The sequence below is a fragment of the Diospyros lotus genome, chromosome 12 (assembly GCF_014633365.1).
Source record: "Diospyros lotus cultivar Yz01 chromosome 12, ASM1463336v1, whole genome shotgun sequence".
Taxonomy (NCBI): Eukaryota; Viridiplantae; Streptophyta; class Magnoliopsida; order Ericales; family Ebenaceae; genus Diospyros; species Diospyros lotus.
The window spans coordinates 6,848,773-6,874,776 of NC_068349.1; the positions used below are offsets into that span (position 1 = coordinate 6,848,773).

At 36.5% G+C, this 26,004-nt stretch overlaps 2 protein-coding genes across 6 annotated transcripts in view; one reads left to right on the forward strand and one right to left on the reverse strand.

Moving 5' to 3' along the window:
* Nucleotides 1–22,547, forward strand: part of LOC127814179 (uncharacterized) — a 29,091-nt gene extending 6,544 nt beyond the window's left edge. For 4 of the 5 annotated variants that reach the window (XM_052355494.1, XM_052355491.1, XM_052355492.1 and 1 more), the window contains exons 6-23: nt 11,369–11,451; nt 11,781–11,876; nt 12,477–12,645; nt 12,746–12,888; nt 12,989–13,075; nt 13,287–13,472; nt 14,906–15,073; nt 15,561–15,681; nt 15,787–15,856; nt 16,569–16,656; nt 16,760–16,880; nt 17,520–17,713; nt 17,834–17,942; nt 18,409–18,564; nt 19,045–19,147; nt 19,647–19,820; nt 20,199–20,344; nt 22,072–22,547. In XM_052355494.1, the coding sequence (XP_052211454.1) occupies nt 11,369–11,451; nt 11,781–11,876; nt 12,477–12,645; nt 12,746–12,888; nt 12,989–13,075; nt 13,287–13,472; nt 14,906–15,073; nt 15,561–15,681; nt 15,787–15,856; nt 16,569–16,656; nt 16,760–16,880; nt 17,520–17,713; nt 17,834–17,942; nt 18,409–18,564; nt 19,045–19,147; nt 19,647–19,820; nt 20,199–20,344; nt 22,072–22,265 (2,408 nt within the window). In that variant the 3' untranslated portion in view covers nt 22,266–22,547. The remainder of the gene's footprint in view (nt 1–11,368; nt 11,452–11,780; nt 11,877–12,476; nt 12,646–12,745; nt 12,889–12,988; nt 13,076–13,286; nt 13,473–14,905; nt 15,074–15,560; nt 15,682–15,786; nt 15,857–16,568; nt 16,657–16,759; nt 16,881–17,519; nt 17,714–17,833; nt 17,943–18,408; nt 18,565–19,044; nt 19,148–19,646; nt 19,821–20,198; nt 20,345–22,071) is intronic. The other variant, XR_008026296.1, reaches the window with a different exon arrangement.
* Nucleotides 22,548–23,253: 706 nt separating this feature from the next.
* LOC127814181 (ubiquinol oxidase 2, mitochondrial-like) lies at nt 23,254–24,378 on the reverse strand. Its single transcript, XM_052355497.1, has 3 exons — nt 24,025–24,378; nt 23,520–23,921; nt 23,254–23,437 (listed from the first exon to the last, which is right to left on the reverse strand). Exons 1-3 carry the CDS (start codon nt 24,301–24,303, stop codon nt 23,378–23,380), a joined length of 741 nt encoding a protein of 246 aa, XP_052211457.1. The 5' UTR covers nt 24,304–24,378; the 3' UTR covers nt 23,254–23,377.
* Nucleotides 24,379–26,004: the final 1,626 nt, after the last annotated feature.

Genomic DNA, 26,004 nt, shown 5'->3' on the forward strand with positions numbered 1-26,004 from the left:
ATGCAACATACAATTATTTCCAAATATATATACGTACATTTAATTGAATATAACTACAACAGAGAGTCTTAGATTGGGAACTAATAAGCCAAATTAAAAATATTCAGACAAACAAAACATACTCCTAAATCCCTTACCTCTGCATTATGTTTCTGCACTAACAAGGCAGCTTCTGTCCTAGCATTTACAAACCGTCATTGCAAGTGTCGATTGTACAAAAGCCTTAACAAATGTGCTTCAATAATGCGGTGCTCCCCCGCCTTCCCCCTCCTAACGTCAACAACAAAGCTGAGAACTGTGGGTGTCTCAATATAATTACTGTTAATGATTCTAGAAACTGAATTTCTAACTCGAGATGGACTAGGCATTTCCTATTGGAGATTGTACACACACCTACTTGGAAGCATAAGAGAAGACGATGGAAGGGTGCGACAAGGGCTGGGGTGGGGTGTCGAGTGCAATTGCAGGGGCTGGGCCGCTGGGTGCCGAGGGATTTGCAATTGTAGGGGTGCCGATTAGGGTTGCATGGGTGGGGGAAGGGGCTATTGGGTGGTTTTTATAATAATATTTTTTTTTATAATTTTTTTGTTATATTTTTTTGGGCAGTTCGGTTAAAACCGAACCACCAACTATATAAACCGCGAACCACACGGTTTGTATAACCTCCAAACCGTTTTTGATTGCAAAAAAAAAAAAAACAATCGACCGATTCAGTCTGGTTTGGTTTGGTCTGATCGATTTTCGCAGTGCACCGATTTTTTTGGACACCCCTAATTGCAGTCAAGGCTGCATCTTTCTTCAAGTGGTAATAGACCATTTTCCTTGGGTTTGCAATAGCTACCAAATTAAGATTGCTGGTACATATAGTCTAAGGATCCAATATGATGCCAAATTCCATCAATATGTCCACATCTAGGGCCTTCAATGAATTTAACTGCTTCTTGTCTGCTCTTCTCTGCCTTATCAATTCAAACAAAATTAACCAGAATTCAAAGTCAAAATTACCCTTTGTTTACCTTACTAGCAACCTAGAATTTGATTGGAATTACCGTATACAAAATTCTTCTTCACTGATTCGCTGCTCAATCCCTATCAAATTAATCAATTTTGCTGCTCTAAATCACTAAAAATCTCAGTCGAAATAAACCTATAGGTTTCGCCTAATCACCATGCAGTAGCTGATAACTACTGGTTTTGAATTGCCTTCAAATCGAATCTTAATCACGCCAAAATACACCCTTGGAATCGTCGATCGTGAAGTGATCGAAAATTACAAAGTAGTAGCTGAGTACAGAGTACCGTCACTGGGAAACAACAACCAAGATTGCCTGGGTTTGTTTGCCTGTACCACATGTAGCGACTTGGATCCAGCCGCTAGTATAGCCAGAATTTCCTCGTACGTCACAGTCGGATTTGAACAATAGATCCCATCCTTCAAGTCGCCTCCAAAAGTCAGGCAACCTCTGAATTTCCAACCTCGAGTCAACCACTGGCTTCGTCTTCAGGACTCGGACCTGCCGTAATCATGAAATTCGCTAGAATCTGCCTCACCTTCACACGCCGCTTGATAATTTCTGTTGAATTAGCGGTCAGAGTTGTTGCTAGGAAGCGCCTCTAGCACCGCCTCCTAAATGGATTGGCTCCGATTGCACTACCTACTGTGGATCGACAGTTCACAATTCCTAGCTAATCGCGGTGGGTCACCGCAATTCACCTATTTGATCACGATCGTTAGGATCCTGATGGCTTGGATCAGAATGACTAAATCACAACCAAGAATCACTGGCCTATTCCACCTTTCAAGAATCGAATCTAGAGGTGCTCGGCGTTTTGAAGAGCAAGTCGCTATGGATTTTACGGTTGGAAATCTTCTAGTTCGATTCAACTATAATTTCCGATCAACTTGAAGAATCGACTCCTTACTCACCGCAACCTTAACGACTGGCTGAGGACCATCGGTAGATGGTAGCTCCTTGAACTAGCCTGGGTCGCCAAAAATCGCAGCCTGGATCATTGGAAATCAATCATAGAGGAGTTGTTGATAGCCGTCGGACATTAACAGCCAAGGAACGATGCTCTGTTTCAAATCTGGCTTGCTTACTTCAAATTTGATCGGACAACTACTGAATTTCAGAACTCACAGTCGAGGAACGATTGCTCTGATACCAATTTGTCATGAACGTAGGGCTTAACCTAGGATCAGTTTGGGAATCGAAAGAATCCGATTCAGCTAAGGCCAAGAACAAAAGGAAATTAAGGGGAGATTTGAAAGAATGAGGGGGAAATTAGAAGAAGTGTTAGGGGGATTAGAAGAACAGAAAAGAAGGAGATGAAGATCAAGAAATGGAGAGAATTCGGAGGAGGAGAAATCAGATTTCAACTCATTAATTTCTGGATAAAGAAACAAACCCATTACAACAACCTTATATAGGCATATTTGCCTTCTAGCAACCTAGCACATGCTCCCATGTGCCTCTAATCACTTGCGAAAATATATCTTAACAATTTTTATAAATCTATTACAAGATTACCCTTTATTATATCTCTATTACAATATTAACCTTTTCATTACTCCTAGGGACATGACAACACCCAACACACCTTGGTATGGTCATTTATAAATGTGACAAACCAACAAATGTTGGTTAGATTTGGGATTTTTGTTAGTCCCCATACATCACTATGTATTAGGTAGAATGGTTTGGTAGGTTGATAAGAATGAAGAGGATGAACAGATTTTGTTTGCTTAGCAAGAATGCACTGTTCACACCTAAAAGATTCACTCATTTTATTGCCAAACAATAAAGAATACAAAATTTTTAGATATCTAAAGTTTGGATGGCCTAATCGTTTGTGCCACAAATAGATGTTAGAATCTGAAACAACAGAAGATAAAAAAGAATTAAGTAACTAGGAAACCTAGAATCACCAGCAACTCATTTCACATAGTATAGACCCTCTTTCTCCTCAGCATTGTCAATCATCCTCCCTATAATTAAGTCCTAAAATACACAATGAGTTGGAGAGAAAATTACTTTGCAATTCACTTCTTTAGTAATTTTGCTGATGGACAAGAGATTACATCATAATGTAGGCACATATAGGACTGATTTCAATAATAAATCGCTTAAATATACCGAACCTTCCCCTTCAGCATAGGATATTGTACCATCTGCCATAGTTACCTTTATATTTTTCTCACACTATTTGTAATCAGCCTGTTATGATTAGGAGTTCTTTAGATAACTCAAACAATGCTTACAAGTGCTAAACTCTCACACTCCTCTCCTCACTCGAAATTGAACCAAACAACAGAAATATGCAACTGTAATTAAAAGAACAAAATTAAAGGAATGAAAAACCAAAGAAAGAAACAACCAAACCACAAATAGGAGTCGCGTGATATATCTTGGTTCGGATTGCATGAAAAGCAACCCTACATCCAGCCTTAGTCCAAGGGCAATTTCACTAGAAACCGAGTGTAGAACAATTACAAGAAGTCCCTCACTCTTATTCCACCGGAGTACAATCTTTCTTGAAGATTACAAAGAGCTTTCTTGACACTAGCCTTTCCTCTCACACACTGCACTCACATAATATCCGAATGAGAATCACTTCTTCTCACCCGGCTACCCCTTTCCCTTTATTTATAGAATAGGGCCAACAAATTCAAGACAACAACATAACAATTCTCTACCATTGTCTTGAGTATAGATCCATTCTTCATCCATCAAAGCCTTGGGCCTTCCAACAGATGAACTGAAACTGCTCTCATTTGGACTGCTACACAATTCTGATCACTCAAACACGACAAACATTAAGAATATTTAAAATAATGCTGCAAATTTTATCAATGGAACAACCTTGGACAACATTTCAGCTGCATTGTCTATACCTGCAACCTTTTATTTAGGATTAATTCCTCCTTCTCAAGGATTTTCTTAATGAAGAAATTCCTAACATCAATATGATTGATCCTTTCCGTGGTGGGACTAAATCTTAGTCAAGTGGACTGCACATTGGCTATTCCATCTCAACTGAACCTTAGCATTCCTCCCAGGAGTTCTGCTGTATAATCAGCAGCCAATAGACCCTAAATGCATGGTTCTTCTTCCAGACTTGCTCCACCATAAACCAAATCCATATCCGATGTTAATTTTACATATCAAGGTGTCCAATTTCACAGCATCCCAGTGAACCTTACCCGGATTGGCCTTAAATCTGCTATACTCACTCATAGCATGCCAATTCCGGCCTTTAGGCTTTGCCACTGCATTTGAGTAGGAACCTTACTCATTTCTCTTATGTTTGCTTCATTATTAGAGGACTGCTTATCTCTCTTATTTACTTTACCAGCTTACAAAGGTACGTCTTTTGGATAACCTAGGCTTCCTTATGCTGCCTATTTCACTTTACTTCTATGCCTAATATTTTCCCAGCTTCTCCTAGGTCCTACACTTCAACTGCTGACCTAAATATCAGCTTTTAACATGAGGATCTCTATAACTGATTACCCGAGGTGATACATTTACATCTCATTAGGCATATCTTTGAAATAATCACAGCTACCAAATGCACTCATTTTAAACCCTTGGACTATCATAAGAGAATCACATTTCTTATACCAATGCCTTGGGATTGACTTAATTCATAGGGAGACCTTCTAAGCAATCATACTTGCTTACCTTTCTCTCTAATCTCAAATCCCTTGGGCTATTCTATGAGATCATTTCCTCTTAAACTTCATGGAGAAAGGCTGTTAGTGACACCATTTAAACAAGAATTAAGTCTTAATTTGCTGTCCTAGGTTAATAGCCACTAGCCTAGTCTTTTACCTAGGCTTTTCTCATTTCCAGCACCTATCTTAATCTCAAATAGCCCTTTATTCTAAGGGTTCATCCACTAAAGTCCAAAGCAGCTCCATTTCTCATTTCATGGCAACCAGCCATTTATTTGGAGTCTTTTGAGTGCATTTCCTCTTCATAAGAAATAGGTTCCTCACTAGCCTCTTTTATAGAACTTAACAGTGCATAGGAATCTTAGACCATAACTCCATACCTCTCTGGTGGTATTATATTCCTTCTTTTACTTATCCTAGGCAACATTATACCTTCCATTCCTTTGCTCACTGCTATACTAGATGATCCTACTTCCCTTTCCCTTTTCTAACCTGGATTTTGATCAATGGAGCTGTCTACATCATTTTCCAGATTATCTACTGCTAAGTCCTGGTTCATGGGGCTATTTAAGACATTTTCAAGAAATTCTGCTTGCTGTTTATATTACACAGCCTTCTAGATTACCTTCCTTGACATTAGAATTGTCTAATTTTATGTCTTTCATGGTGGAATTTTCATTGTTTCCCTAGCTATAATAGACCTAGGCATACCTAATTCCAAACTCCACTACTCATAACCCTTCACACCAGAGACAACCTTCCAGCAAGCTCATGTTTGCTTGGGATTTCATAGGAAAACTTCATCTCTAATAGGCACAAATAACCTAGCTCCACCATGAGACAAGGTTTGGATAGGGCCCCATAGATCCTAATGAATGACCTCTAATGGGGCTATAGACGAATTCAAGGTCTTTTTGGGAGAATTTAACTTTGGTAGCTTTACCAAATCCGCATGATTCACTATTTTCCACATCTGCAACTTTTCCCTCTCCTAATATCCCTTTCTTAGATACCTCCTTTTGTCCTTGCTCACTATTGTGAGCCATCCTCAAATGCCATGGCCTATACTTATCATAGGCTTTCTCTTTAGTGGCTGCAGCTTCTCCACACAAAGTGTAAACTTGCATCACATAAATACCATTGTTGAGGACTGCTTTCATCACTATTAGGGATCCTTTAGCAACTTTTAGGGCTCCATTATCTCCTTTATAGGAGAAACCAATTCTATCTAAATCACCTAGGGAAATTAGATTTCTTTTCAAACTTGGGACATATCTTACAGATTTTAAGTTTTTAACCGATCCATCATGCAACTTTAATCTTACATCTCCAATACCCTTAATCCTATACTCTTGGGTTGTTGCCTAATAACACCTTACCACCTACCAAATCTCTATATTTCACAAACCATTTCCTATGTGGAGACATATGGAAAGAACACCCCGAATCTAGTATCCATGCTTTTCCATATACTACTAGGGCATCAGCACTATCATAGTTGTGTTCACATATAGATGAGGTGTTTTCAGGATTGTTTTTCTCTAGGAATTCTTTTTTTCTCTTATGGCAATTCTTCTTGATATGCCCTTCCTCATGGCAGTAATAGCACTTAGTTATTCTCCTGTCATTTCTTGATTTTGACCTAGACCTACCCCTTTGCCTAGAATCATTCCTATCCGCTCTAATTCCCATCGAGAGTACATCACTAGCAACACTTTTTTCCTCTACTTTCTATTGCAACTTCTTAGAGTTCAATGCACATCCTCTAAGGTTAATGTATCCCTACATGTTTAAGGATATCCACAAAGGTTTCATATGACTTAGGCAAGGAATGCAATAATACAAGAGCCTTATCTTCTTCATCATATTTTATATCTATGTTTTCCAAATCAAGACATAGTTTATTGAAATCATCAATATGACTATGAAGTTTCTGCCCTTCTTGCATTTTGAATGTAAAAAACTTAGGCTGCGTTCTCTTTGCTTTTCAATTTTCAGTTTTGAATTCATTTTCAGTTTTCTGTTTTGGTAATCTGTTTTTAGAAAATTGAAAGCGCGTTCTCTTTGTCATTTTGAAAAACTATTTCTCAAAACAGAAAATTAGAAAATGCGATCTTTGAAATTTTGAAAATAATTTTTTAATGATATTTTATTCAATAAATTTGATTATTCGGTAAATTAGAAATATTTAATGTTAATATATTATTAAAAAAATATATACATTTTAAAGTTAATGAATTTTGTAATATTTTTTCCCATTACAATAATAAATAAATAAATAAATATGTTTTGAGTTTGAAGTTTGTTTTGGATGAAAACACTCAAAACAACTTTTTGTTATTTTGAGTTTTCTTTATATTTTTTTTTGTTTGTTTTCAAAAATGCATTTTTAAAAACAATAAAGAGAATGCGTTTTCATTATTTTAGAAAATCGAAAACTAAAAATGATTTGAAAATAGCAAAGAGAACGCAGCCTTAGCCTTCAAGTACAACCTACTTGAAAGTGATTTTGTTATATAAAAACTTTCTAACTTTGACCATTATGCCTTTGCTGATTCCATTTTAGACACTTTCCTTAGGACTTTGTCTCCTAAACTCAAGATTAGGGTATTAAAAGTTTTCTTGTTTATTTCTTTCCCACGATCACTGATTTCCTTTTTCTGTTCATTAGCGATGGTTTTGGGCAACTTCTTTTCAATTTCTAAGGCTTCATCTAACCATAGATTACCCAACAAAGCTTTCATTTTAATTCTCCAAAGCCCAAAGTCATTAGTTCCATCAAAATTCTCAGCGTCGTATCTAGTGGCAGAAGGCGTGGAAGCCATGGCAGGAGTAAAACCCATTGATTTCTAGGGTTCTTGGCAGTTCTTGAATGGCTTGGCTCTGATACCAATCTGTTATGATTAGAAGCTCTTTAGATAACTCAAACAATGCTTACAAGTGCTAAACTCTCACACTCCTCACCTGAAATCTAACCAACCAATATGCAATTGTAGTTAAAAGAATAAAATTAAAGGAATGAAAAACCAGAGAAAGGAACAACCAAACCACAAACAAGAGTTGCGTGATATATCCTGGTTTGGATTGCATGAAAAGAAACCCTACATCCAACCTTAGTCCAAGAGCAATTCCACTAGAAACCGAGTGTAGAATAGTTACAAGAAGTCTCTCACTCTTATTCCACCTGAGTACAATCTTTCTTGGAGATTACAAAGAGCTTTCTTGACAAGCCTTTCCTTTCACACACTGCACTCGCACAATATCAGAATGAGAACCACTTCTTCTCACCCGACTACCCCTTTCCCTCTATTTATATAATAGGGCGGACATTGTTAGACCGGGAGGTATTATTGCACACACCAAGAGGGGGGGTGAATTGAGTAGATTAAAAAATTGTTTGAAACTTGAAATTCTTTTGATGCAAAATAAAAGTTTAATGCAAGTGAGGATAATGAAATGTTAGCAATGATAAACAAACCAAATAACACAAGCAATAGAAGAACACAAAGGATTTATAGTGGTTCGGCTTAACCCAAGCCTAATCCACTACCTTAGCTCATCACTAAGGATTTTGCAAACAAATCCACTATACCCTCCTATCACTTCGGATAGGCCCTCTAGCACCAAATTAGGAAATACAACCTCTTGCTTGAAAAGCAAGCCCTCTAGCAATACAAGCTAGGAAAAACAATAAAGATACAAAAGAGAGTTTCTAAGAGTATACACTCTTAGTTACAATGTCTCTCAATAAAGATACAAGGCTTGAATCAAATAAAACAGATTTAGTACAAAGCCTTCTGAGAGAAAAGTTGAAGCACAGATGTAAATCGAGAAGTATAAAATAATCCTTAAGCTCACTTCACTTCATTCCCATCCATTAGCCTTCTCTTGATCATTCTTGATTTGTATTTATAGGCTTCCCAAAAGCTTTGCCCGAAACTAGCCGTTTGAGACCGTTAGGATTTGAAAAACTAGCCGTTGGAAGCTTTCTGCGAAAAGAGATAGTTGACAGAAGACAATAGATAGTCGACAGATTCATAAATAAAACAAGGCATAGTCGATAGAAGAGATGGGATAGTCGACAGAACAAAAATGTGAAGAAAATTTATAACATCATACATACATATAGTTGACAGAAGAAATTTCATAGTCGACAGAACCATGAGAATAGTCGACAGATCAAAAAATATAGTCGACTATTTGAGACATAGTCGATAGAGCATAAACACATAGTCGACTATTCCAGTCATAGTCGACAGAGCATAAACCCACAATCGACTATTTATAGGCATAGTCAACAGAACACAAACACATAGTCGACTATTCTCTTTAGAAAAAAATTGAACAGATAAATAATAACATAAAAAAGAATATTTGAATCATAAAATTCTTTAACATCGAACTCTCTCAACTTTATTTCATCATCAAAATACAGTTGTTTTTCATCATCAAAATTATATCAAAGGCAAAACATCAAACATCCCAATGAAGACTTTAGATAATTATAGTTTAACCCCATAACTTTCGCTAATTTCACATGGGATATAATTTCCTATCTAAATCTTCAATAGCCACTTTTGTACACTGTCTTCATTGATCTTCTAGAAATGACTTTATCCTATACTCAAGACAACAACGTAACACAGCCATTCCATATGAGGATCCGATCATATGGTCAAAAGCCCCAGCATCTACTATCCAATAATTCATATTCAGCAATTTAGAGAGGTAACAATTATGAAAATTACCTTGTTTCAAATGGGAAGCTGTTGGATTAGGAACTTCTATAGAATCTGATGATTTTGCAACCCTTGTTTGGTTCAAAATCTGTTGTAAAAACTCCAATTGATCTGGGGCAACTGAAAAATTTGCAATTTTACCTTCTTCAGCATCTACTGCATAGGCTGTTTGCTGCTTCTTCTGACCTTTCCCTTTCCAATTACCTGGTTTCCCATGCATTTTCCAGCAAATTTCTTTGGTATGATAGGGCTTTTGGCAATGATCACACCATTACCTTTCTTTCTGAAATTCCTCACAAGTGGTTGCTGTTTTTGGTTTAGAAACAGCAAGGGCTGAGCCACTCTGATTATTAATTTCAGGTGATGCATGGAGCATGACCTTCTTTCGGCTTTCTTCCCTCCGAACTTCAGCAAAAACCTCCTTGATAGATGGAAAGGGTTTTGTTCCTAACAGCCTTCCTCTGACTTCATCTAAATTAGAGTTGAGCCCATGTAGGAAATCTAAGACCCTCTCTTTTTATATCATTTTTGAATATTTCACCCCATTCTTTGTACACTCCCAACTAATATCATAAAACAAATCCATCTCTTGCCATAATTTAGATAGTATATTATAGTAATCAGTCACTGAATTGTTACCTTGGCGAGTGGTCCTTAGGACTGATTGAACTTCAAAACACTGTGTTGTATTCTCCATGTCTGAGTAAAGACTTTGGACTGCATCCCATACTTCTTTTGCTGTTTTATAGAACAGATAGGTCCTCCCTATCTTTGGCTCCATGGAATTGATAAGCCAATCCATCACTATGGAGTTTTCAGCATCCCATGCTTCATAATTGGCAGCTTCAGGATCCGGCTTTGAAACTCCCCCCCTTAGGTATCCCACTTTTTCTTTGCCTTTCATAACCAACATGACTGATTGAGGCCATTCCTGAAAATTGGTCCCATTGAGTTTATGTTGAGTGATTTTGAAGGGTATGGTGATCTAACGAAATAGGGTCAGAAGTTGGGGCTATAGATCGAGAGGTAGTAGGGCTGATAGTTGAGGATTCACTAGTCGGTGAAGAACTAGCCATCTTGCAGCAGTTTGGTGTGAAAAAGAGGATATAATGATCACCGAAAACCAGGCTCTGATACCATGAACAAATTTAGAGAACTTTGGGATTGATATCCTCTAAGTAATAGGATTGAAAAAATACCAACTGCTACACTCTAAGTCTCGGTTACAAGATGCTATATATACAACAATTCTACTTATCTTCTATCTAAATTTTAGGGAATTAAAATACAAACACAACAGATTAGGGGAGAAATTTTCTCCTACTTCTTAGGAATAACTTGAGCTTCATCTCTTCCTATTTCTTACGAACAGCTGGGGCTTTATCTTCTCTTATTCAGACTGGTCATTTTTATCTGCATTTGGAATCTATCTTCTTATCCTCTTGCCATTGTGAATTCCTCCTCAACAGTTTCCTAAAGTGTTTTTCCCGTGTGGTTTTTGTCCTATTGGATTGCTATAATTGGATCAAATTGATAGGAAAAGATTGATAAAGATTTGCACTCTACCAGTTTAGGTTGCAAAAGTAAGAGGTTTAGGGTGCATGTTTCCATATTTATCCAATTCTTGGAATCTAGGTATGCAATCAATACATAAAGGTGAAGCTACCCGGTACCTTCGCTGTCATTTCCAAAGTGAGATGTGCATGCATAATTTACTTGGAACATAGATCACCATTCATGTCATACACGTGTCACTAAATTTAGTGCTCCGTACTCAAATGAAGTAATTGTTGATGTAATTCATATTCTTTACATTTGTTCTGTAACAGAGCTGTCTGATATTTAGTTGATGTTGCAGATGTTAATTTATTTGTTGTGGTTGCCCTTGTCTCCCTCTTTTGGTTAATAAGTTTCATCTACTGTGACTGGTAACTGGTAATTTTCTTAGCAGGTACTGTTTTTATGCCTCCTAAGTGGTCGCTGGGCTATCAGCAATGTCGCTGGAGCTATGACTCTGATACACGTGTTCGTGAGGTTGTTAATTTGTACCAAGTGCTAATTCTCTCTTTCACAATATTTATGTACCTGCAACCTAAATTTTGCCTTTCAAACTGTATATTCATTGTTCTTTTCAAACTGTATAGTTCTTAATAATTTGTTTATGCTTTTGCTTTCTAGTTTTCTGAGGAGTAAAAGCTGACTCTGACACATCGTTCTAGTAAAAGCTAAATTTGTTTTTTCCTTTGTATTTTCTTTCTGGATTACAAAAACAATATTGTAATGATGTTTCTATTGTTTTTGATAGTTGCTCTAATCTCTAGTATTTGTTCCCTGTAGTTGCACTTATCCATTCACATATGCAGATTGCGAGGACATTCCGAGAGAAGGGTATACCTTGTGATGTTATATGGATGGATATAGACTACATGGATGGATTTCGTTGTTTCACTTTTGACCAGGCATGTTCTTATGTTCTTCTTGGACAAGTTCACTGTAAACATATTTGTTGTGCCATAAATTGTGTCTTCACATTGATGGATCTGTTGGTTCTTTTTTGACCTGGAATGTGCTCCTTGGACATTCTTTCTGCATACATATTTGTTGTGCCATAAATTCCTTGGCATCCTTCATTATCATTCAGCCAGTACCATTTTGTACCAACAATGATCTTCTTTTTATCCTTTCATTCCCTTATATCTAGCTATCTTTGGCACAGCTTAGTGCCCATTAACATATTTGGTATAGATCAAAGTTTCATTGCTTTGTATGATTTTTTCTTCTTTATTAAATACTTTCAAGAAGGTATTTTGGGGGGGGGGGGGGGGATTTTTCTTTCAAATTATTTACATTTTTGGTTATATAAGTAGAAGATAAAGCTAGGTTTTAACTTCTTAAGCTATCCAATTTGTATTGCCACTTCTAAATGGTTTCATATCCAGGTTACATGCTTGGTAAAACTCACGATGTATTATAAACAGACCATAACTCATTTTTAATTGGATGTTCTGTAGGCATTTTATTATTGGCATGGGAAAATTAACTATTGTGATTTATTACAGGAGCGTTTTCCTGACCCAAAATCCTTAGTGGAAGAACTTCATGTCAGTGGTTTCAAAGCAATCTGGATGCTTGACCCAGGGATCAAATGTGAAGAAGGGTACTTTGTTTATGATAGTGGTTCTGAAAGAGAGATATGGATTCAAACAGCCGATGGAAAGCCTTTTGTTGGTAATGATTTCATGGATTTGTAGTTTCCTAGTCTCGCTGCCTTCTTGCATTAGTCCGTTTGTTCTTTTAAATTTTTAACTCCAAGCTCCTTATTTTTTAGGTGATGTTTGGCCTGGGCCGTGTGTTTTCCCTGACTTTACGCAGTCTAAAGCTCGCTCATGGTGGGCTAATCTGGTCAAAGAATTCGTTTCTAATGGTGTTGATGGTATATGGAATGATATGAATGAACCAACTGTTTTTAAGGTAATGCCCAGGGCTCTTTTTTACTTCCTTGCATGCTTTTTTTTCTTAGTTTCCTTGTATGCTTTTTATTGGATTCATGGTCTATTATATTTCTTTTCAGACTGTAACACAAACAATGCCTGAGAGCAATGTTCATCGTGGAGATATTGAACTGGGAGGTTGTCAAAATCACTCGCACTACCACAATGTAGTATCTTCAGCTCTTTCTGATCCTTCACATTTAATATTTTTCATCAGATTTTTTTAGAATAATTATTTGTTTGATTTACTGAATTTTCATCTAGAGGTGAAATGATGTCTTGCAAATTAAACTATAACTATTGCTGAGACTATAACAAGCATCAGAACCAGCATCAGAACCAGAATTTTTGTTTATTTATATTGCATTTCCCTTGTAGGTTTATGGATTGCTTATGGCAAGATCAACATATGAAGGCCTGAAATTGGCAAATGAAAAGAAGCGTCCCTTTGTTTTAACCAGAGCTGGTTTTATAGGTAGCCAGAGGTATGCTGCAACATGGACAGGGGACAACCTTTCTACTTGGGAACACCTTCATATGAGTATCTCAATGGTTCTTCAACTTGTAAGTGAATGAGGGTTCACCGTTTTTTATCAGAAATGTTGTTCTATGTTTGTTCTCAAGTTCAAAGCATGGTCATTGTTGTTTTCTTCAAATACTCAGATTCCTAATCAGTTATCATCTACTAGCTCAAATAAACTAATTTCACTACTCAATCAAGCATGTAAGACGGTGGATTATGAGTTGGACTCAGAAGTTGACAGATATAGGATGTTAGTTTTATGTAATTAGGAGCCTTTGATTTATCTGAATGTATTTTAGTTTTCTTTATGACTTCCTAGTAGATTCTGGGGTAGAATTTAAGTAGCCTTAGGTTATTATATTAGATAAGAGCAGTTTGAAAGTGTTGTGGGTTTTTTAGGTGTTTCATCAAGCTACATGCATGGCTTCTTGATATAATCCAAAAGGATTTTTTGGAATGAACAAAAGAATATTTGGTTGAGCTAGAGCTCCTTCCCCCCTTCTTTCTTTTTCCCTTCCTTCTTGGCTGCTTCCTTCTCTTCTCTGTTTTCTTCTGTTTCTGTATTACCTTTTCCTGCTGTTGCTGCATCTATTGTTGTACGTTTTCTCCTCTTCTGTCTTATGTCTTTCAACTGCACTAGGCAGAATGAACTATGTGTTTACAAGTTGAATAAGCATGCAACTTTCAGGTCCACAATGTGGATTCATGGTGGCATGTTTGAGCAGGGATGTCATTGTGTTTGTGTCTGTGTGTATACCTGTCAGTTTCTCTGTGCATTTGGGAGAGTTTAGTCCGTGTTAGCTAGCCAATGCCAGTGGACAGGTTATGTTTGGTTTTGACTAATTTGCTTGGTGGGTTTAATTTCTTAGGCATCTTGTCTCCGTTTTAGTTTTAGATCTCTTGTTGTTTCTGTGATGTTCAGCAATATTGAAATTGACTTATGCTCTGACTATTAGAGCATGTTACAGGTGACCTTCTACCATTGACAATTAAGACGCAAATTATATTTATTTCTTACTTCCCAATTTTACTTTTCCCACCAGGTGAAATTAAGGGTTTTGGTTGTTGTTGTTTTCCAATTTTACTTGTCGAACATACTTGTCTATTTTGCTATCTAAGGCCCACCAGTGAAGGTCTGGCTCTATTTTGAGACCTAAGCTTATATAAATTTTCATTGAAGAGAATAGAAAAAGCTTGAACTTAGCCAAAAATAAAATAAAATAAAATTGTGACCATGGGTTTGAATTCTCAGTAGTTAAGTGGGGTTACTAATCAGATGAAGTAGGTAAAGCTTTGATTACAGAAAAAGGAAAAAAGAAAATCCCTTTTCTTTGGGCATTTTAGTTACATGCCTTAGATATTTACAGTTTGTTCACCCTTAAGCTGAATGTTTCATAATTTTCCAGTTAAGGAAGTTAGCACGCGCAACTTTTTAATATGAGGCATTACTCAACTGAAAATTTATTTTATCCAGGGCCTCAGTGGTCAATCGCTTTCAGGACCAGATATTGGTGGTTTTGCTGGGAATGCGACACCTAAGCTGTTTGGAAGGTGGATGGCTTTGGGTGCAATGTTTCCTTTTTGTCGTGGGCATTCAGAAACTGGCACTGTTGATCATGAGCCATGGTCTTTTGGTGAAGAGGTTTGTATGTGGTTCAAAATCTCAGTTTTTTTTTTTTTCTTCAACTTTCTGATTAATCTTTGCGCTGGAAAATCATGCACAATTAAAAAATATAATTGATTTTTGCTTCCTCATTCTAATTATGTGAATTGCCCAACCAAATTGAATAGATGCTTGACATTTGCACATTTACTTATATAAATGTGTGTCCCCAGTGCATAAGGAAAATGTTCTCTACATCTAAACAGGCCCTAAAGCTCTCTCTCTCTCTCTCTCTCTCTCTCTCATAAAACTTGAAATTTTCATATGATACAGTGGCAAATAGTTAATTAGTATTCAACTAGAACTAATGATTTTATATTTGCAGCTGTGTCAAAAAGTAACCAATCCCTTTAATAGAAGTTTAGACTTTCCTTATTGTTATTTCTTGAAATGGCTTGTACACTTTTTGAGTTTTCACTTCTAGTGTGCCACATTATTTTGAGTTTGTGCTCCTTATCTGTTGCAGTGTGAGGAAGTCTGCCGCTTGGCATTAAAGAGGCGCTACCGCCTTTTGCCACACATATATACTCTTTTCTATATGGCACATACGAAGGGGACTCCAGTTGCAACTCCTACTTTCTTCGCTGGTGGGCTGCTGTTGGATTACTTTATTTTGATGTGTTGATTTCTTTTTTATTCTTGCATTTTTCTTGTGGGATTTATAGGAGTTTGTGATTTTTTTTTTTGTCCAGATCCAGAAGATCTCAGGCTAAGAACACATGAAACTTCATTTTTGTTGGGGCCGCTTCTAATATATGCAAGGTTGTGATTCTCTTCCTATGTAACTGTGGCACATGTTAAATATAGAAGTTCACTTAAATTTTGTACTTTTCGATGTCATTGTCCCATTTCTGCTTGGTTTTACCGAGTTTTAAGTTGATCTCAATTTTTAATTTTTCTGTACCTGCCCAAGTTTTCTGAGGAACGATTATATTTTATGTTCAAGTTACTTAATCTAAGTCTACATGTCCTTGAACCTGCTAATTCAGTAACATGGTGTGATGAGAGCATATTTATCAGTGAATATGGTAGGTGCATGTCATCGTCTTCCTGTTTTTCTGCACTGATCAGTAATATGGCTGTGGCAGATGCATAATACATCCCTTTTCCAAAATTTTACATGTTATTTTGTTTTTCTTGAGAACTTTGTTCTATGTTGCTTTTGCTATATTGTGTTTACATTATTCAGCTTACCATTTCTTGAAACTTTAATTTGATATGGTTTTTGTAATATCTAAGTTTCAAGTTTGCATTTACAGTATTGAATGTTTGACAATGTGAAAAGTAGTGTTATGGCCCTTGGCTTTACATGTGAACATTGTATGCTTTTTAGTTACAACTAAATATTTTACTCTTTATTTATCATTTTTCCATCCTTCTCGTCTGACAATATGTTGGATGGAAGGGGTGGTGGTGGTGGTTTTGTTAATTTATGACTCAAGCAACTTACCAACTTCTGATTTTGTATTTATAGCACAATGATTGATAAGGGGACAAACCAACTGCAGCACTTTTTGCCCAAAGGCATTTGGCGGAGTTTTGATTTCGGTGATTCACATCCGGTATTTGTTTCATACATCTAATTCTATTCTTGTTTTTCTTGTGTTTGCTAGTATTTCTACTCCTTGTATTCTTATTTATACAATTTTTCTCAATATATGCCAGGATCTACCCGCAATGTATTTGCAAGGTGGATCAATTATTCCTCTTGGTCCTGCTATTCAGCACGTTGGTGAAGCTAGTCCAACAGATGATTTATTATTACTTGTGGCTCTAGATGAGTATGGTAATGGTTCTGTAGTTCTATGTCATATGATAAGTATTCTACCTTAGGTTTAATTAAGTCTCCTCATTTTTAGCTTTACATTGGGAATCACTGGGGCCTTGATGGGTGGCTAAAGCGAAATTATAGTATTTGGTAATATTCTGGAGAATTGAAATTCAAGCTTGAGTTTTATTGGTGTTAGAAGAAAACTGGGTTCTGGATAGTATCTACTTTCCTTTCTGGTCAACATGGGCGATGGACTTGCACACAATAAAAAAACTGGTGACTAGTGCTGATTTAGCACCTTTCTTTCCGTTTGACATACAAGATGCAATTTGAATCTTAAAATTGTATCATTTATAGTTGGGAAATATTAAAATCACACTTTTATCTCTGTAAGCTCTACATTTCTATTAAATTTATGGAAAACAGTACCCTTAGGGGTTTCATAAGGGGTTTTGCCACTTGGTTGAAAATTGAAACATGTTTTGGTTCTAAAGTTTCTGCTTAAAAATCGATGTACAATAACCCTGGTGTTTCTTTTTCCCCACTTTATAGCCTTTTTGAGAACAAAATGAAGATTTCCCAGCAAAATTACCAGCTGTTGAATCAGTTAAGGCTTTACCAAATGCAGTAAATATTATGTTCTGCTGGTTGCAGGTAAAGCTAAAGGCATTCTCTTTGAAGATGACGGTGATGGATATGAATTCACCAGAGGTGGATATCTTTTAACAACTTATGTTGCCGAACTTGAGTCTTCAGTTGTTACTGTGAGAGTCTCCAAAACTGAAGGGTCATGGAGAAGGCCAAAACGACGTTTACATGTTCAAATACTATTTGGTGGATATGCAACAGTATGCCTCCTTCCTGTAAAATACAAATATTTGACAGTAATTCTTAGTAAATACTCCAGCCAATTTGGTGTTTATTTATCTATTTCTTTGTATTCCTAAGTTTTGCTATTTGCTCATCAGCTTGATGCATGGGGCACTGATGGAGAGGATCTTCAAATCTTGATGCCTTCAGAAGATAAAGTGACTAATATGGTATCCAAGAGTGAGAAAGAATACAAGATCCAAATGGGTAACCAAATTAATTCCTCCAAACAGTTCTTTTCTTTTTTTTTCTATATCCACTTCAACAATCCCTTTGTCTCTTAGGGCAATTATAATGTGTGAACACCTGCAATGGTTGTTCTTCTAATTTTCTTTTGAAAACTGATATCATGAAAGCAATATTGTGCTATAAGGTGCATTCGGTATGATGGTTCATTCTCAATGAATTAATATTTTGTTGTTCTCCTTGTTTTTCTGTGCGCACACAAAAGGTATATTGTGCTAATATTTTACTCTGGACATCATATCTCATTTTTCTTATGCTCGATGTTCCTGGAGAACTTAGTAGCTTAATTTGGTTTATTTATTTATATTAGTATATTAGTGGGCACTTAAGGTTGGCAACTTTAATGCTACCTTCATACTTCTTTCTGACTTGATTTTTGAATGTATTATGAATTTGAGCTGTTTTCTTAGTATTCTGTTAAATGCAGAAACTGCCAAGGGAATTCCAGAGGTCGAAAGGACTTCTGGGCACAAGGGAATAGAGCTTTCTCAGACTCCTATTGAACTGAAAAGTGGTGTCTGGGCTGTCAAAGTTGTTCCTTGGATTGGAGGAAGGATCATTTCAATGGAGCATCATCCTTCAGGTAATGCTTATGTGCTCATTCAAATCTTTTCTTGAACAATTGAATAGACTCCCAATACTCTTCTATCTTGGTTCTTAATTCAGTCAGAAAAGTGTGTGCTAGCTAATCATCATCACAAGCCCTAAAATCCCACTTTGTGGTCAGCTTCATTACTTCTAGCTCTCCAATCCTTGTGAAGAATTTATATTGAAAGATCTTATGATCTTTATGCTATGTGTTGGCTAGCTAATAGAACCAGACTCTCAGTTGGTGGCTCAGTTGTTTATGACAACGATCCTGTGCCTTAGTCCCACAAAGTCTGGATGGCTACATGAATCTAGACCTGGAGCCATCAGTTATATATATATATATATATGTTATAATATCTATATATAAAGACACAGACATCTTCTTGATATTGAAAGCTCTAATAATGCAAGCTTATGTAATGGAATTTGAGACATATTTTGGCACTTTCTGATATTGTGGGCTCCCTGGCAGGGACTCAGTGGCTTCATAGCAGGGTCGAAGTTAATGGATATGAAGAATATAGTGGTACCGAGTACAGATCTGCTGGATGTTCGGAGGAATATACTGTCATTGAGTGAGTTACTAATTCTTAGTGTAGTTTTTCACTGGAAAAAGCATAATTTATTTGCTAGAAAAGTAATCTTATTCATACTAATTTATGTGACAAGTCCAAGTTCCCTGCTTGTAGTTGTCCTACCTGACTCTGGTACCTTGTAATGGTACCCCCTGCAAAAGTAGTACCATGCTAGGCATATTAGAGCGTGTTACTTGTGCTCTCATTCTTTTTAAAATAGTAACTTGATGTGAACAACATCGTCTGCGCATGTTGTAATAGTTACAGTATCTTTTATTTTTACTTTTGTTGTGGCAGGACAAACTTGGCTTGTCCGATATTTGACTATATTCATGTTGGTCCTTTACCATTCATCATCATCCCCATCAATTGCACCTTACTCTAACCAAGTTAGGGTCAGTGGCATGGCATTCATAAAAACAACCTGGTTATCAGTCCTATAATCACTGTTTTGATTCTCATCATACATCCATTAATTTCCAGAACTTATTCTTTGTAGGCGGAATCTTGAGCAAGCAGGAGAGAAAGAATCTCTTATGTTAGAAGGTGATATTGGTGGTGGACTGGTTATTGAACGGCAAATATCCCTTCCAGAAGGTAACTCAAACATTATCCAGATTGATTCAAGTATTGTAGCACGTAAAGTTGGTGCTGGTTCTGGTGGATTTTCAAGGTAGGCTCTTGATTTTTTTATTTTAGACACAATGTGAAATTGGTATTTCTTTGACTATACATATTAGATTCCTTTTCTCAATCTGTTGGATATCCCAGCTTACTTGTCCAGGCTAACAAAAGTAGTTGGAAGAATCTAATGGCACCAAACAAATCTTGTAACTTAGTTTACAAAGCTTGCCAAAAAATTATATTCAAGAATTTGATTTTGAAATTTATTAACTGCAAGCAATTTTTTTTTTAATTGGCATTTAGGTATATTCAACTAACTTATTGATTTGGGTTAGTCTTTGATTTTCCCAGTCACAGGTTTAAACTTCCTATTTAAGCCCTCTCATTATCAATCATGATAGATGTTTGTTGTTGTGTTCTTTTTTAGGCTTGTATGTTTGCAAGTGCACCCAATGTTTGCACTACTGCACCCAACAGAATCTTATGTTTCTTTTACCTCCATAAATGGTTCTAAGCATGAAGTTTGGCCAGAATATGGAGAGAAGTTATTTGAAGGGGACCTTCGCCCTAATGGTAACTCTCTCTCTCTCTCTCTCTCACACACACACACACAGACACATTATTTTCTGCTTGAAATGTTTCTTTTCATTCCTCTTACATTAGGGAGTTAACTCCTTGACAAGGGAATAAAGTAAAAAGATTATCTGAAAAAAATGAAAACAACAATCACAAGCCTAGTAGGTGGGATAGTCATCTTTCGTGTTCAATAGTTTCCTACCAAGTTTTCTGTAGTCTTCTTCTATCTGTCTTGCTACAAACATCCTCCACTAAACTCATACCAAGTTGCCTTCTCTCTGTCTTCTACCAAGTTGTCCTTTTTTTCTTTTCTTTTCTTTTTTTTTTTTGCATGGCTGCACTTCCAATATAACATCCCCATTTCAATTAAACTCGTACTTTGCACAACTCGGTTGTATAGTCATACAACAACGGTGGCATTATAATCTCTTCTTTTTAGATGTTTGATTCAAGATATCTAAGTTGATCTTTTCTTGGAATAATTTAGTCTTCAAGTATCACCTCGAAAATTTTTGTCTTTCTTTAATGGTTGCTTAGAGTAGGATCTGCATCCACTTCAATTTGTAAATTACTGAATCAAATGAATGACGGTTTATAATTCTGTTTCAGATTTTGATTCCTTTATGGCCTTAATAATTTTTTAAACTCTTAACATGACCTGAGTCTTTATGTAAGGGCATTTTCCTTGGAAATACTTTTTCTGTTTTACAGAGCTGATTGTGCAAGAATAATGTTAGCTTGTGTTACGAATTTGGATCGAAAACAAACCACAACAAAATCATCAATCACACACACGAACACATAATTTTACGTGAAAAATCCAAATTGAAAAAAATCACGGGCAAAAAGAACAAAATATCACTATCAGATATTGCTACAATAATTCTAATGACTTAGACACCTATTTATAAATCTAAAATTATTTATAGATGAGCACAAGAAATTTTATCATGATCAGAAGATGATTTATGAGAATATTCCTTCAGATGAGATAAGCTAAGAGGATATTTCATATGAGATAAATTTCAATTAAAATCGAATTTGGCAACATCCTAATCAGAGTCAAATTTAAAATCCCAATCACAGTCAAATTAGAAAACCCAGTCACAAATGAATTAAGATTTTGAGTCATAATTACCACAGCTTGAACTCTATATTTTTCACATCTTCTTTTGCTAACAGATGTAAATCATTAAATGCTTCACATTGCTGTCCCACCCATCCCTACAAACTAAATCCTAAACCCAAAACCCACCTTCCCGCTCTCTCGCGTGGGTTTTGGGTTTAGGTGCAATTATCTAAATCAACAAAGTTTTCTCCGGTTCTTTGTGTATTATATGTTTATGCTTGTCACCTTAAGAAGGCTGTAGATAGAAATGACTAGAGAGTTAGAACTCATGTAAGTGACCCCACAATGTTTGGTATGTTGTAAATATAATCATGTTGAGTAAGCAGTTTTTTTATATCACTTTGAAAGCAGTTTTTGAAAACACAGTGCTCAATCAGGCTGGGAACAATTAAATAATATGATCATGTAATCGTGCTATTAAATGTTAGTTTATATTTTGTATCATTGATTTGTTCATGTGGTAAAACATGTGCCTGGGGGCAGTTACATGTATATGTGCCCCCTTCAAGACGAACCTTGAAGTATTGTAGAACTTCTAGTCAAATGGTTTTTCTTAGTCTCTTTCTTAATTAATATTTGCGGATTGTAATTTCAGGAGAGTGGATGCTGGTGGATAGATGTCTTGGATTGGAATTAGTTAACCGGTTTAACATAGGAGAAGTCTACAAGTGTCTCATACATTGGGGGACTGGAACAGTGAATTTAGAGCTTTGGTCTGAGGATAGGCCAGTTTCAGAGCAATCACCTCTTAGAATTTCCCACAACTATGAGGTGAGAGGACTTGCTTAATCAGTCATCATCTCCTTGCCCAAGATGCCAATATGTGAAGCAGCAAACTACCAATGAAATATGCGCAGCAAACATTATGGGTTTTTTTTTTTTTTTTCGGATGGTCATGGCAGCCTTATTCTTGAGATGAAACATGTAAACCTTTTTAGGGTATTGGTTTTTTGCCTTGATGGCCTACTCTTCTTCTAAATTGATGTCTTTGTTAATAATGCTGGAAAGATGTTACTATTTTTGCTCTTTGGAAAGGGTAGTAATTCAGTAACTGTGTTACTATTTTTGCCTTGATGGCCTACTATTCTTCTAACTTGAAGTGCTGCCTTGAGCCAACTTACTTGGCAGCCATTCTACAAGCCACACTTCCCCGTTACCTTTCTTTTATCCTTAATTTTTTTTAATGGGTATTGATTTTTAGCCTGATGTGATTGTTGGTTGATGGTATTGTTGAGTGGGTAAAATATCCACTTTTATCTTTTTAGGGTATTTTGATTTTTAGGTAGATTTGAGAGAGACTGCCAAACGAATGATAAGAATAAATGAAAGAAGCAAAGTCATACCTAAAAAAATAGTATTTGTCTATCTCGTCTCCATATGTTGGACAGCAAATTATTTTGTTATCTTAGTTAGTATTGTAATCAAGTTATCCCATTTCTCCAACTGATCTAACTCTTTTGTCTTGCCTTCACATATTTGACAATAAGTTGTTATTTCTCGTCTTAATTGATATTATAACTTCTTTGCTTACAGAACTATCTTTATAAACTTCCACCAAATCTAAATATACTACTAGCTTGACATTGAATTCTAGTACAAGCAATCCAAAATTTCACATCATTTATAAATATATTCATTTTGTTGTCCTTGTTTATTTTGAATAAGATTTGAAGGAAAACTGAGTGAGTTATTTATATATAGAATTTTTATAATTTATAAATATTAAATTTATTTTTTATATTTTAAATATTAAGATGAATTACATAAACACGTAATTTAACTCAACTCATTCATTGTACGGGAGGGTGCAAGCCGCAAAGCAACAAGAAGCAATATTTAAATGAATTGAATAATTAGGTGACAAATGACACCAGATTTTGGAGATTCATTTCATTTCATTGCTAGTGATAGCCAAGCGGCGCCGGGTAGTCCTTCAGCTCCATTCCTTGGCATTGAATGTCCTGCAATTCAGATTTCAAATGCCATTTTAGATAGAAATCATTCTCAATATGATCTCCATTTCCAGTCATCGAAAGTACTTACAGATGCGAAGTGGTTGACGTCACGGTGGTGCGCCTCGTCGGCCCGAATGACGGTGATGACGTCCCGGAGCGTGGAGTCCGGCGGCATCCGCCAGTAGCCGATGGCGATCGCCGGCGCCGGCAAGTTCTCAAACGCGCCGCTTTCCAGGTCGAGGAGGAACTCGGAGTAGGATTTGACGGCCTCCTCCTCCAGGTAACCGACGATGAGGTGGGCGAGCTTGGGGGAGGCCCCGTAGGTGAGGAGGGTATTTGAATTGATGTTTGAAATAAATACCTGAAAGAAGAGGTGAGTAGGGTATTTGAGAGCATGGACAGTCCAGCAGGCAAATTTGTCCTTCAGATTGGATGGCTGGTGGTGCTTATTCACGTCAATGCTCATGTCTGCTTTGTATGCTTCCCATGGCTACCAACTCATCGTAAAATAACACTATCAATTATTTTATTCACTAAATCAAAAATAAACCAAGTATTCTCTAATAAATAAATAAATAATGTTAGCCGCATACCCTGAAACAATTCCACTTCCACGGGGACCCATCCTCGTTGGTAAGCTCAGGCGGAGCAACCCCCCAGTAGCTCACGATAGGCTTCTCATCGCCGCCGCCCCTCTTGCCGGCGACCTCCTTAGCTGCACCGAGAGCCAGGGTGCTGAGGTTCCTTCCTTCCACCATGGAGATCCTCATCATCACCCACTGCATTCCCAGTGGCCTCGAAATCTCGGACCCAAGCGTACCCAGCTGCCGTAGAAGCAGCCCAGAAAATTTTGTGGCGGCAATAGGATTCATAATCTGTCAGCTAGTGTTTGGAGAGAGGGAAAATGAGAAAGAAAATGGGAAGAGCTAGCTTGTGTTTTGATTGCATGTCTGTCTGGTTGGGCGTATGTGATATTAGAGTGGCGTTTGATTGGAGGTTTATATAGGACGGGCGTGTGGTCTGCCCGTGGGGTTTAGTCGGTGATTGGCGCATGTAAGCCTGTATTTTCTAGGAAGGAAAATGCTACTTGTACATAATGGCTCAACGAACAGATGATTGTAATGCTCCAAAAAAAATCAGTCTATACAAAGTTCTTCAAAAGATCAATTATGATATTTATGTAATTGACATCTCCAATTTTATGGGCATATCAAAAACTTTTAGTGTGGCTGACATCTATATTTTTTACTTGAAAGTGTCAAATGAACAATTTACTTGGGGACGAGTTCTTTCAAGTGGAGAGGACTGATGTAAGACAACAGTAATTCAGGCTCACATTTTCATTCCTCTTGGTCACATTTTCAACTTTCATACAAGTTGCTACTATAACTATATAACCAGTTGTATTTCAGTTATGTTTCTAGGTATATTTTGTAAAAATATTTTACATTTACAGCTTTCTAAACATTTGTCTAAAAAGACTGTCTGGCTATATTGATTTATAGCCTACCCTTTTGTCAAGGATGGATGTTAAGCTATAACAACTTTATTTTCTTGTGTTACAATCCTATGACAAACTGTATTTTTTCTATCTCTAGCAGCCTATATATAAGGCTGCATTATTGTAGTTTCAGCTACCTTTTCATCAATCAAGATTACTACTTATGTGTTATTAAAATCCAATATTTCCTAAAAAATTAGAGATTATATCAACTTCAACTCTAATTTATTTTCTTAATTGGTTTGAATTATTTTAACTCTAAACTAGTTTTTTTCTATTTGTTTGACCGCATCACATACAAATGCAACAAGGCCAAATGCACAAGGATTACCCTGCATTTACCACCTTTGGACTAGACTGGGACAAATTAGCCTAAAACACCTTTGGACTAGACTGGGACAATCTTTAACAACCACTTGTCTTCTATGATCATGACACATAACAAATTCACATTCTTAAAGGATTTATAAAATTTATTCATTTCGGGCTGACATCATCTTTTGACAGAAATTTCTTAATCACAGACCTATTATGATTCTACCTAAGAGGAATTGGTCCTGCAAAGAGTTCTGAGGAAGTTAAAATATATGTTGTAACTTACCAACTGCACTTTCTCTGATTTGTTGATTTTAGCATTGGCCCGACATGACCTGTTTGCTATAATATTAGACCGACCTAGCCTGGCCCATTTGTTATAGTACTGGACTGGATTGGGAGGGAGACTGGTCAGGCGGGCCCAAAGACTGACCGACCCATTTGCCAACTCTATTTAATCTCATCTTTGTTATAACTTAAGACCACTTGTTTAGTTTTAGGATTAGGTTATAACCTGTCTATATAAGGTTGTATTCACATGAAAAATAGAACCAAATTTTCTGAATGAAAAAAAAATTGAAGAGTTTTTCTCTAGTTCTTTTGAAAAATTGTTATCTTATCAAGTTTTTGTTTGTGGCGATCAAATCCGACTCATCTCTCATCTTCTCGTCTTGTTCTTGGGAGTGGCATTTATATTTTTGGTTCATAATTTTATATAATCATCAAGTCAAGATTTACTCTTTTATAAACTTATTTT

Excerpts from the sequence above, each read along its gene's own strand:
- LOC127814181 (XM_052355497.1), bottom strand. The coding sequence starts at position 24,303 with ATGAATCCTATTGCCGCCACAAAATTTTCTGGGCTGCTTCTACGGCAG. Across the intron at positions 23,922-24,024 it reads GGAAGTGGAATTGTTTCAGG|CCATGGGAAGCATACAAAGC; the intron begins GTATGCGGCTAA and ends ATGAGTTGGTAG. Across the intron at positions 23,438-23,519 it reads ACGTCAACCACTTCGCATCT|GACATTCAATGCCAAGGAAT; the intron begins GTAAGTACTTTC and ends TCTGAATTGCAG.